General features: G+C 41.1%; 1 protein-coding gene across 2 annotated transcripts in view; it reads right to left on the reverse strand.

The window, feature by feature from the left end:
* Positions 1–12,145, reverse strand: part of stxbp1a (syntaxin binding protein 1a) — a 34,380-nt gene that overhangs the window by 17,663 nt on the left and 4,572 nt on the right. For both annotated transcript variants that reach the window (XM_034896888.1, XM_034896887.1), the window contains exons 2-4: positions 1,882–1,931; positions 315–396; positions 146–222 (exon numbers count right to left, since the gene is read on the reverse strand). In XM_034896888.1, coding sequence (XP_034752779.1) covers positions 146–222; positions 315–396; positions 1,882–1,931 — 209 coding nt within the window. The remainder of the gene's footprint in view (positions 1–145; positions 223–314; positions 397–1,881; positions 1,932–12,145) is intronic.

Here is a 12,145-nt window from a genome sequence, read left to right on the forward strand (position 1 = left end):
GAGAGAGAGAGAGAGAGAGAGAGAGAGAGACAGCATAGAAACAAAGAAGTGCGTATGTGTGGTGCTGAGTCAACACACAGACCGGCTGCCGTAGACCCACGTCTAAATACACGTCACTATGATTGAGCAAGAGAATGGGTAATACCTTCTCTGTGGGTGTAATCAGGTAAATGGCCTCCAGGCTGGGAAGAGGCTCTCGTCGCTTCAGGATGTCCTCCACGACTAGAGAAGCAGAATAAGACGTGCATGTACACCGTTACAGAGGAACATAGACAGACAAAAACAATGGAGAGAATGTGATCATCGTCTCTTACTGGTGATGCCCTCAGTCATGATGTCTGTCATCTTGCAGCAGGACGACAACATCCTCATGCTCAGCTGGTCCACGATCAGTGCCTGGCAACAAGAAATAAGACCGTACCTTTACAAATAGTTTAACACTTAAACCACATGCTGCTAAGGGTAAAACTGCCTCCCTCAAACTATACATCCATTTTGTGAATTGTGTTTTATCTCATGTTCACTAAGGATCATTTTTGGGGTTCATTACAATCTTTAGCCTGCTCATGCTTTTAACTGACATCGGAAGTCAGTTTTGTTTTAAAATCCAAAACTGAATAACTAAATCAAGTGGAAATCTCGGCCATCCCTCTAAATCTAGGCTTTAACTCTCGTGTTCTGTTCCTGTGACGACTGTATGGCCTTAGTTTTTCTGGTTTATTATACTACTTTGTTAAACACACCACTCTAAATTGGTCAATTAGGGCATTCTACGGTCTGTAATTTCTATGGACGCAGGTGCAGTCATAGACTCTGAAAGACCATTTTTAAATCAATGCAATAATAAAATAAAATTATTGATTGATGAACGCCCAGATAGCTCAGCTGGTAGAGCGGGCGCCCATATATAGAGGTTCACTCCTCAACGCAGCGGGCCCGGGTTTGACTCTGACCTGTGCCCCTGCATGTCATTTCCCCCCCCCCCCCTTCTCCCTTTTCACGTCTTCATCCGTCCTGTAAATATAAAGGCCAATAATGGCCCCAAAAAATCTTTATTTTTTAAATGTAAGGATTTATTTAGTAGGGAGCCATGTAATAAGCAGGATAATGCAGAGCAAGCAGGTCATAACTGTAAATCAATTATTTTTCAGCCACTTCTGGGGTTCATGTACTTGCATAATGACTCGCCTTACATGATCCCTTACTTTTCTAAGACTTATGCTACATTCTATTTTTTGATTTACCTGCCTCATTGAAAAATGGATGAACATTTCCATCCCAATTCAAGCACTGCAACTAAGACAATCTGTTTTGTTAGCACAGTTTAAACAGCTTGTTTTATCCAACAAACCCAAAGTATTAAATTTACTTTCATAGTTTAAGAAAACCAGAAAATATTCCTATTTGAGAAGCTGCTTGTCTAGATTTTTGGCTTTAAAAATGACTTAAAACCTGAATCAATGTTCAAGGTTGCCAATATTTTTTTTTGTCGATTGACTCGTCAATTAATCTTATAATTGTATCCAGTCTAAACTTGACACACAAGATCCTTTAAGCAAAAAAAAAAAACTTCATATTGTCTGAATTGGCCACTATTCAATTATTGGACAGGGAGTAGGAATAGGTTCGCAGATTTTGTTTCCCAGAATGTACAGTGCTAAATGTATATTAAATTAAACAACTACCCTAAGATTTACAAACTATAGAAAACAAGAAGCTGCTGCAGGGTTCACTTCACTGATCGGTTTGTCTGAGGACGTGAAAGTCATTGTAATATGATTATTTAAAACTGCTCACACATTGGTGTCTCACACAATACTCTCCATTATAACCAGGGTTTTGTTATTTCCCGGTATAATCTTGTAACTGTGAACATCTTACCTTCCATTCTCCCTTCTTCTTCACCTTCTTGATTACATCATTCATAATCTCTGCAAAAGAAAAGAAACATCATTAGGAATCTGATGATGTGTATGATGTATCCACCCATACTGGCATATATAAAAAAATCCCATAATGACATTCCTACACTGGAGGACAACAACAGCTAAAGGCAAATACAGCCTGCAACGAGGTTAATGAGCACAGATCGTACCAGCAGAATAAATCCTCTGGACAACAAGGGCATAAAAACACAGACTGTTGGGAAGGGATTCCATTTGCTTTTCAGTGATCTCAAAGATCTACAGAGAAAAAGTGACCCTATCCACTGTAGAGTCACGGCACGATGGCCATGTTTATCCAATGCTACTGATATTAGCCTGATCACTTTGTCAACCATCTGCCCGCGATGTTAGGATAAATCCATTTAGGCTAAATTAATGTTTAACATTATGCTGGATCGCTGTGCATATAAACCTCTAAGCTCTTTGGCCCCGGCTAAAAGCTGAGGCCACACAGATACTGATGGATTATCACAGATTAAAAAGAAACACGTACAAAAAAAAAGATAACAGTAGGCGTATCAAATAAATTGATTTGTTCAAATCAGTCTGTGTTTTATTGCCTCTAAAACAACCAGTGGTGAATTATTCCAGGTGATAAAGAAACCAGCTGCTCATTGGCCCTTCACAGCAAAAGGGTGGACCTGGCTTGAACAGATATTGGAGGAATCAAACTGTGAAGGAGAGTTGAAGAGAGAAAAGTGCGGCAAAGGTGCATACCGCTGGTGTTTTGAAATCAGCAATACATTAGTTAGTGTAGTTTTTGTCTGTTGATGCGCCTATTAACATGGTCAGCAGAGTCGACACACAGCTCATGGAGCTACGTAATTACTTTAAAACCCTTGGCGGCCCAAAAGTCCTACTCCTTCTCAGAGTCATAACTCAAATCTGAACACACAGACACGATCCACTACTTTCAGTGTAACTCACAAGCACAAAGATAGTATCTTCAATGTCCATCACGAATAAACCCAAATCCACATAAGGAAAAAAGACTTCAGAACTTCAGAAAATTATCACATTTTCTTCAGTTTCAAAGTAATGTAGTTGTCTGTACATCCAAGGATACATTGAAAACAAACTGCTATTCAGCAAAATTGTAACGGACAAATACAGGGAAGAAAATGTCTTTACTAAATGTCAAGCGTTTTCTTTTTCAAGTTTATGTAACAATGACACGCACACTAATAATACATATAAAATGTACCAGATTTGGCCAAAAGGCTATTTTACATCTGCTGTCCCTGGACAGATCGTACAATGACACACCTAAAAAGATATAAGAATTATAATAGTAAATTCAGGTTTAGCCCAATACAAGTAAAAGTTTGTATCAAGACTATTTCAAATGACATTGCCTGTTTACTTCAAAACCATGACCTCAAAATTTAGAGGTATGACAAATAACAGTAGGTGTGACAAAATTCAATAATAAACATTTTTTTAATGCTTCTCTATCAACATGGGCGCTCATTAGTGTTGTCTTTAATTTGTTGAAGAAGGGGCCTACAGTGTCAGACTTTTAAAACCCATCAGTTATGTATGTAAATATTTAGCTCAAATCTTTGTAAAAAAAAAATTACAGAATGGTCCTTTAAAAGCAGGATATGCACTATGACTGACTGGAATTTGACCTAGTGAATCCAGAAACACAGCCAGACCCCGGCCTGCACCTCCTGTGAGGCAGAGTAGCTTTGTCTGACCTCCTGTGGGACGGATGATCTTGGAATAGTACGAATATTATTCTCACTGAATGACAGAGAAAATCCCCAACTCGGCTTCAGTCTATTTCCAGCATCTTCTGTGTCCTGTTCTGTAAGAAGCTATGTCAGCACAACAGCAAAACCAACTGATACAAAACCAACAGAAAGCAAAAAACTGACACACATGGGCTTTTGTTTCATTAAGGACATAGTACTTTTTCTTTGGAGCTGCTGATGAATCTGTTCTAAACCTCAAAGTAACAGTTGTAAAATTAAAGATGGTTCATGGTTATTCCTAAAAAGTCGAAAGTTGTTTTTCATCCAGCAGGCTTCAGGCTGCAGGATAAGACAAACAAAGACGCAGCGGTTCTATCAGTCACTCGTTTGCCCTTTTTCTCTGCTGCAGCTGATGTGTTTCCTCTTGTTCTATGCTGCAGCAATTTTTTTGATAAAGGGTTTCTGATAAAAGCAGCTCCAGTCACTGAACTGATAGATCTAGTGTATTAGTTTAAACTGTTTTTTAAGTGATTTTCTTATGTTTCAAGATGTCACACTGCTAAAAACAAAAGTCTCTCCCTTACATATTGTATTAAATCGTCTTCTAAAGGTGAACCAAGGAGCAAAAACAGCTTTTGTAATCCATGTGGGTCAATGAAGGGGTATAGTTGATTTTAAAAAAAAATTATTCCTGGGGAATATGTATGTAAAGATTACAGTCTGTCAGGTTGTGAAAACAAAAGTTAAAGGTGCATTATACAATATTTCTATATTGACAATAAACCAAATGATCAAACATGGCATTTGTAGAGACACACGGAGCCAGTTTTGCAGTTCTGCATTTAAATATATATAGTAATTTTTTTTGTTAAAGACATTTTAGCTTTTTAGGGTGAACTGGATGGATTTTTCCTTCCTATCCTCCTGATAGAGCCACAACAATACAGGAACGCACCAGTCAGGCAGAAGGGAAAGAACCTGAAAAAACAGTGCAACAGCTGTGTCAACCAAACAGGCAGAGGGGCGGGCAGGCGGGCGGACACACACACACACACGCACACACACCTTATAAAATCTCACATCCAGTGTAATAGGATACACTTCCTCATGGCAGACAAAAAAAAACAAAGACGTGTCAAAGGCATAAACGTGTAATAAAAACCCTTTACAGAAGTAACTAGGGAAATAAAAATGCAAAACACATATTTAGAAAATCAACTGCAAAACATTAGAAAAAAAAATATATATATATATATATATATATATATATACATATATATTAAGGCGGGGATTGATTCTTAGATGCATCGTGTTTCTCTCTAGAACGATTCAATAATCGATTCTGATAAGTTAATAATCAATTTTAAAATGTGTTTTTTTATATTTAAAATGTAAAAGTCACTGTCTTCAGACAGATGAGGTCCTAAACACAAATTACATGATTTTGCCACAGTAAAAAACCAGAGCGATATGCTACATGATGCCTGCACAATTTGGGGGGAAAATATGAATCACAATTGTTTTTGCTTAGAACTGATATCACAAATCTCTGCCATGGTATTTTTGACCATGACAAAACAAATTAGCAGTACCAAACTGATTTTTTTTGGCATCCATAGCACATTGCGCATCACCACAAGCATTTATAGAGGCTTCCATGAAGAGAAGTGAGAGCATTGCAGCGCTTGGGAATGTTTTAAAACCTATTTTACACAGTCTGTTTAAAACTCACAGAAGAAAGTCGTAGCCTTTGTGATGCAGTTGGTTCGTAAAATTAAATGAGAATCATCAGTCATTAAAACATGACTTTTTTTTTGTTAAATCAGACTTATTTCAAAATAAAACCATGAAAAGGGTGAATGAAGGTCATGATTTTATAACGATTCCTTGAGCAGGCCTACTACATGATATTGCTAATTGGGTCAGTTCTGACTACACATTATGCAGCTGACAGTTTCTCCCTTTGTCTCGTGGTTATCTCCCCTTCAGGGACTTTCACCTATGAGGACATGACCCATTTTTTCCTCTGGATCTCTGCTTTACAGCAGCATCACTGCTGAGAGAATCTGACACGGCTGATCTTAAAGAGACAGGAAGACATTTTTAGCAGGGCTCCCACTGACTTTAAGTGTGTGTCAGAAAAGCCCTTGAACCTTCACTTGTAGGCTCTCAACTTAATAAAAAGCAAACAAAAATTAAAAAAATACACATGAAGCCAGGTCTCCACCACAGTTAATGAATAAACCCATGTCATTTACAGAACAAGTCAAGATGATTGATCAGGTGCTATTGCAATATAGGAGGCAAATAACAGTGGCATTCATTTCACTGTTCAGTCCATTATTTGCCATACTGGGACATGTTGTGCTGGGGTCATGACTCAATGCCAATTGTCTTAAAATATATTATGTTAATTTTATCCTTTCCCAAACATTTTCTGTTGTAACTTCTTAAATGTAAGAGGTCCAGACAACATTTCTGGATAGGAGAAAAACACACACTGGTTTATTGGAATTTCTTTCATCCATCTTCATCCGCTTATCCGGTAGCGGGTCGCGGGGGCAGCAGCTCAAGTAGGGGACCCCAAACTTCCCTTTCCCGAGCCACATCAACCAGCTCCAACTGGGGGATCCCAAGGCGTTCCCAGACCAGGTTGGAGAAATACTCTCTCCATCTAGTCCTGGGTCTTCCCCGAGGCCTCCTCCAAGCTGGAGCCTGGAACACCTCCCTAGGGAGGCGCCCAGGAGGCATCCTTACCAGATGCCCGAACCACCTCAACTGGCTCGATGACTGAGCTTCTCACCCTATCTCTAAGGGAGACGCCAGCCATGATAAACTGAATGTAATACCGCACCGGCTCCCCTCACTCGCGAACAAGACCCCAAGGTCCTTAAACTCCCTCACTTGGGGTAAGAACTCACTCCCTACCTGAAGAAAGCAACCCATCAGTTTCCTGCGAGGAGAACCATGGCCTCAGATTTAGAGGTGCTGATCCTCATCCCAGCTGCTTCATGAAGGAGCCGGAACTTGTGTGGGAGGTGGAGCGCTACCAGTTAGATCTGGTGGGGCTTATCTCTAAGCACGGTCTCGGTTCTGGAACCGTACTCCTGGATAGGGGTTGGACTCTGTCCTACACTGGAGTTGCCCATGGTGTGAGGCGCCGGACGGTTGTGGGGATACTCACAAGTCCCCGGCTGAGCGCCGCTGCGTTGGAGTTTACCCCGGTGGACGAGAGGGTCGCCTCCCTACGCCTGCGGCTGATAGGGGGAAAAACTGACTGTTTGTGTATATGCACCAAACAGGAGTTCGGAGTATTCGGCCTTCTTGGAGACCTTGAATGGAGTCCTGTATGGGGTTCCAGTAGGGGACTCCATAGTTCTGCTGGGGGACTTCAAAGCACACGCGGGTGATGATGAAGATACTTGGAGAGGCGTGATTGGGAAGAATGGCCTCCCTGATCTAAACAAGAGTGGTTGTCTGTTGTTGGACTTCTGTGCTAGTCATGGATTGTCAATCACAAACACCGTGTTCAAACATAGGGCTGCTCATAAGTGTACATGGTACCAGAGCACCCTAGGCCAAAGGTCAATGATCGATTTTTTTATTGTTTTATCTGATCTGAGGCAGTATGTTTTGGACACTTGGGTGTAGAGAGGGGCAGAGCTATCAACTTATCACCATCTGGTGGTGAGTTGGGTCAGGGGGTGGGGGAAGACTCTGGACAGACCTGGTAAGCCAAAACGGGTAGTACGGGTAAATTGGGAACGTCTGGAGGAGGCCCCTGTCCGACGGACTTTCAACTCACACCTCCGGCGGAGCTTTTCGGGCATCCCTGTGGAGGCTGGGGGCATTGAACCTGAGTGGACAACGTTCAAAGTTTCCATTGCTAAAGCTGCGGTGGCGAGCTGTGGTCTTAGGATCTTAGGTGCCTCAAGGGACGGTAATCCACGAACCGGTGGACACCTGTGGACACCGGTGGTCAGGGAAGGCAAAGCAGCGGGTGTGGGAGAAGTTCGGAGAAGGGTGGAGGGGGAAGCAAGGAATCATCAATGCGTTGAGGAGTAAACCTCTATACATGGGCACCCGCTCTACCAACTGAGCTATCTGGGTGCCCAAGAAGGGACATTGTTGACCTCAACTGGGGAGGTAATAGAGCGAAGGAAGGAGCACTTTGAGGAATTCCTAAATCCAGCTGACACACCCTCTGTGGTAGAGGCAGAGCTGGAGGATGATGGCGGATTGTCGTCAATTTCCCTGGTGGAAGTTGCTGAGGTAGTCAAACAACTCCACAGCGGCAAAGCCCCAGGGATTGATGAGATCCGTCCCGAAATGCTGGAATTTCCTTCAATCAATTACAATTGTCTTAACGTGGTGCTAAGCGCCGGACGCAGCAACAGTGCCTCTCCAAAATAGCCATGAGAAAGAACTTGTTTTGGTAGGGAGGTGAGCTCTGGTATTACAATGGCTGTCGAGTGTGTGATAAGAACATTACTCAAAAAAAAAAAAAAGACGAATATAAATTGATTGTTGGTTCTAGCTCGGAGGATGTTTCGATAATTGACCAGAGTTTAGAATGTCAACACAAAGAAAGCGAAGACAAAGAAGTTCCGGTGGAACCTCCGCGGCACCGGAACAATCCCATAAATGAAACGTCAAGATTTTCTTACCAAACAACTGATCAATTGTAGAAAATAATGAACTCATGTTAGTTGCATCTCTCAGTGAGAGAAAGAAATGAGAAAGATTGATTAAGAGCAAAAATCTTGAAACCCAGAGCTGGTCTGCTTTTATGGCCTGATATAAGTTTGCTGCCTGGTCAAACAGACCAGAAGTTCCATTTCACCCTAACCGGTCCCAACCAGCACAGGTGGGTTTGTAGTTTCTCTGGCCTCCAACATTCATCTTGTCAGAGGTCAGAAAATTACACAGGTTAAGGAGAGGTGCAGGTCACCCAGCCAAAACAAGAAATGGACTAAAACGAGACCTGCACCAGTGGGTGATGGGGGATGATGTACAGAAGCAATGGAAAGGCAGAGTCATGAGACTTGAGCACAGAGAGACCCTCTGTACATGTATCTTTATGTTTTTGTTGACAGTCACTTTGGTGGCATATCAGATTCCAACCAGTTTACAGTGTAGCCTATATTTTTGAGACTTCGCCAAGCTGATGCGGTTTCCCCAGTCATATGAGCACACCTGGAGGTTTGCGCTGAAGTATGAAGGCTTCATTCCTTCCCTTTGCTCTGTTCTAACCAACATATAATTATAATGAATCATAACTCAAATGTTTGGGTTCACCTTTGCTCTGATTCAGGGTTCCTACACATTTCCAATTTCAAAATATACTTTTCCGTGTTAAAACGGACACAAATATGCCCCAGACTATAGAGTAATTATAGAGTAATTATAGAGTAATAGAGTAATAGAGTAAGTATGCTATGCATCATACCATAAATTTAACTAATCGATGATGAAATTTGTTGGCAGCTACTGTTTGAATTGATTGTTTGTTGCAACCCTACATACCAGTTGAGTATTTCTACCAGTGGATGATGTAAACTGTGGCATGCAAGTCAAAGTATTATTTTTTTGTATATTTTTAGCTAGATTTGCAGCAGTTAATTTGTTGACACTTTACATTCTTCAGTTTGTATTATTGCAATACTCTCAAAGTTTGTTCAAAATACTGCATGTATTTCACATGCCACTTAAAATGTTAACCCCTTAAAAACTGCTGCAGAATAACTCTTAAGTATCGAGGTCAAAGCCAACCAGCTCAGTAATCTATGACTACTTTACAAAACCTAGTGTTTTAAAACTCTTACTTAACGCCCCAGTTAGAATTAATTCAGGAGGTATACTATCACTTAACTGTTCTTTTCAGATTAGAAGACATATTTTCTATTTTCAAAACATTTGGCACATCTTTGTTTTTCATGTTTATGGTTATATTTAAAACATAGGACAAGGAGGACATATTGATTTTGAAGTAGTTATTTTGTCTAAAATAATTATTTGAATGACTCATCCTGCATTCATTAAAACAATCAAATGTAATTTGTGGCAACCAGCTAACCCTTACTATCAGACACACAGTTTACATCCTTAGCTTGTCTGGGGTCATAGAGTATGGGTGCCTCTTTGAAGGTGTGCGTTTGGACAGTGGTTGCAATCTCAGGGCCGTATCTTGCAGCCGGCGCAGCGCAGAGATCGACGCAAGTGTCTTTGCTAGTTTAAGATTGCGGTAGTTAATTTCCCGTGGAAAACACACACACACACACACACACACACACAGACACACGTATAAATAGATATAGATAATAGATTACAAATAAAAAATAGCCTTGCTCTTCAGCTCCCAATGCTTGGAATTCTCCAGAGATGAGAGAACTCACTACAGCTCACACATGAGTGATAAAAAAAAATCCCTGAACAATTTAATAAAATCCCTCTCTTAACTGTGCTCTAACTGCCGTTTCACTGTGATTTGCGCAGATTCAATTTATGCCCACAAAAAGTGTCAACATTACATCAAAGGAAACATACAGAGATAGACCTTTATGTTGAAGAGTAGGATCCTTTTAGTTCAACATGAAACAAATCTGAAATCGCTATCACCAAACCAACCAGACTGGTGCACAAATACCCAGAGTGGTTACATTGCAGCGTTCTCGCTCAAAACTGGACTTATTTCTGAAAATCTTGTTCTCATTTTTACCTTAGATACATGTCACTTTACCAAAATAGTCCTTTTATCCACGCTAGTGATTACTTATCAAACATTTCAGTGTGTTACGTTATTTATTTGGTCTAAATATCATTTGATTTGCTTTTGTCCTTATCACCCAGCTCTAAATTAATTCATTCAAGCATTATTTAAATTGGCTTGTAAGTGAAGCTGGGAAAGAGAACCCCAGGGTGCTGTAAATGGCAACTAGTATATAATACTGTAGACTTGTAGGAAAGCAAGTGATCCACTCTGATGTAACAGTCTGGCTAGGGCTCTCTCTGAAGCTCTGAGTGGCCTGCAGTCTCCTCTAATGTGCAGTTACAACTAACGTACAGCATAAAAGCATGAACCAATATCATTTTGCGTATGAAACCATCTTATAGTTAGAATGACAACAAAATGACACATGGGACCAGAGCATCATGGCTGGTGTGACTTGGATTTCACGGTGCACCAATCCTATGCAAGTATATATTTCTCCAATCATAAAAATGTCTCCACTCTGTGTGTGTGTGTGGGTGTGTGTGTTTACGCAAAAGGAGGTTGAGCGAGCAGTCACATGGTGCTAAGGAAGAGTGGGAGGAAGAAGATGTCTGCCAGATCTGACACAGCACTCTTCCTTAGTGAAAAAGAACGGGAATTCATTAAGATTATATTAGCCACTATAACCATAAACTATAACCATCTATTTCAGCCAGCCCTTCATGCTCTGTTACACAAATGACATGACATTTTTGGCATGGATTGATTTGGGAGTGTGTGTGTTTGCAGCGTGCGTGTGTATTTAGTGTGTGTGTGTGTGTGTTTTACAGAGGCCCTGGACTGCAAGCACTGCGTCACACACTGAACCCAGACAAGTGTGTGATGCTCTGCTACGGTGCGACTTGTGCTACTTCCAAGGTCAGATGAAAGCTGTGTGTGTGTGTGTATGTGTGTGTGTGTGTGTGTGTGTCTAATTCTGTTTCCGTTTCACCTTCCTCCTGACACTCAGAGGAGTAAATAAACACCAGCCTGCATCCAGAAACTTCCAAATAAGAGTGAGCGGACTCATCACAACCAATCAGACACTTTCTTTCCAAGAGTTAAATGAAAAGATCAACAGCAGTCACATCTGTGTGTAACAGTAAGTAGCTAGATTTAGGATATGGTTAGCCAAGCTTAGCATAAAGACTGTACAAAGGTCAAAACAGCTTGCCTGGATCTTTCCAAATAAACCATACCATCATCACCTCTAAAACCCACTAATCAACAGGTTGACTCTCATTTGTTTATTCCGGTAATAAAGTGAAATGCAAAAACTACAATATAGAGTTTAAGGGGGAGTTAAACCATATGTTGGAGCTATGCAGATTATCCATCTGTTGAGAAGTGCAGCATCTCCAGCTATAGTGCACGTTCCCTGATACAATCAGTAATCACAGGTTTTGATTCTGTTCTCTGTACAGAAACGATACCAAACCTGATGACCTCACTATGACACCAAAACTTTCGGAAGCTGCATAGTCACTGCGCCTGGCTTTTGTTTGGCTAGAAATTGAACTTTGGACAGAGACAAGCGGGCTGTTTTTCCCCTCTTCCAGTCTATATGCTAAGCTAGGCTAGCCCCATCCTGACTGCAGCTCTGGTTTTACCCCACAGCCAGTCACCGCGAGTTAAATCGGTGTTCACGTCTCTGCGGCATGAAATACAATTGCGCATCGCACCGCAATAGCCTAGTGAGCCAAACCATCCTCTGCGGGCTATCTAAAGCTCCCTCACTACACTGCTGTGGT

Source organism: Etheostoma cragini, chromosome 16 (assembly GCF_013103735.1).
Source record: "Etheostoma cragini isolate CJK2018 chromosome 16, CSU_Ecrag_1.0, whole genome shotgun sequence".
Classification (NCBI taxonomy): domain Eukaryota; kingdom Metazoa; phylum Chordata; class Actinopteri; order Perciformes; family Percidae; genus Etheostoma; species Etheostoma cragini.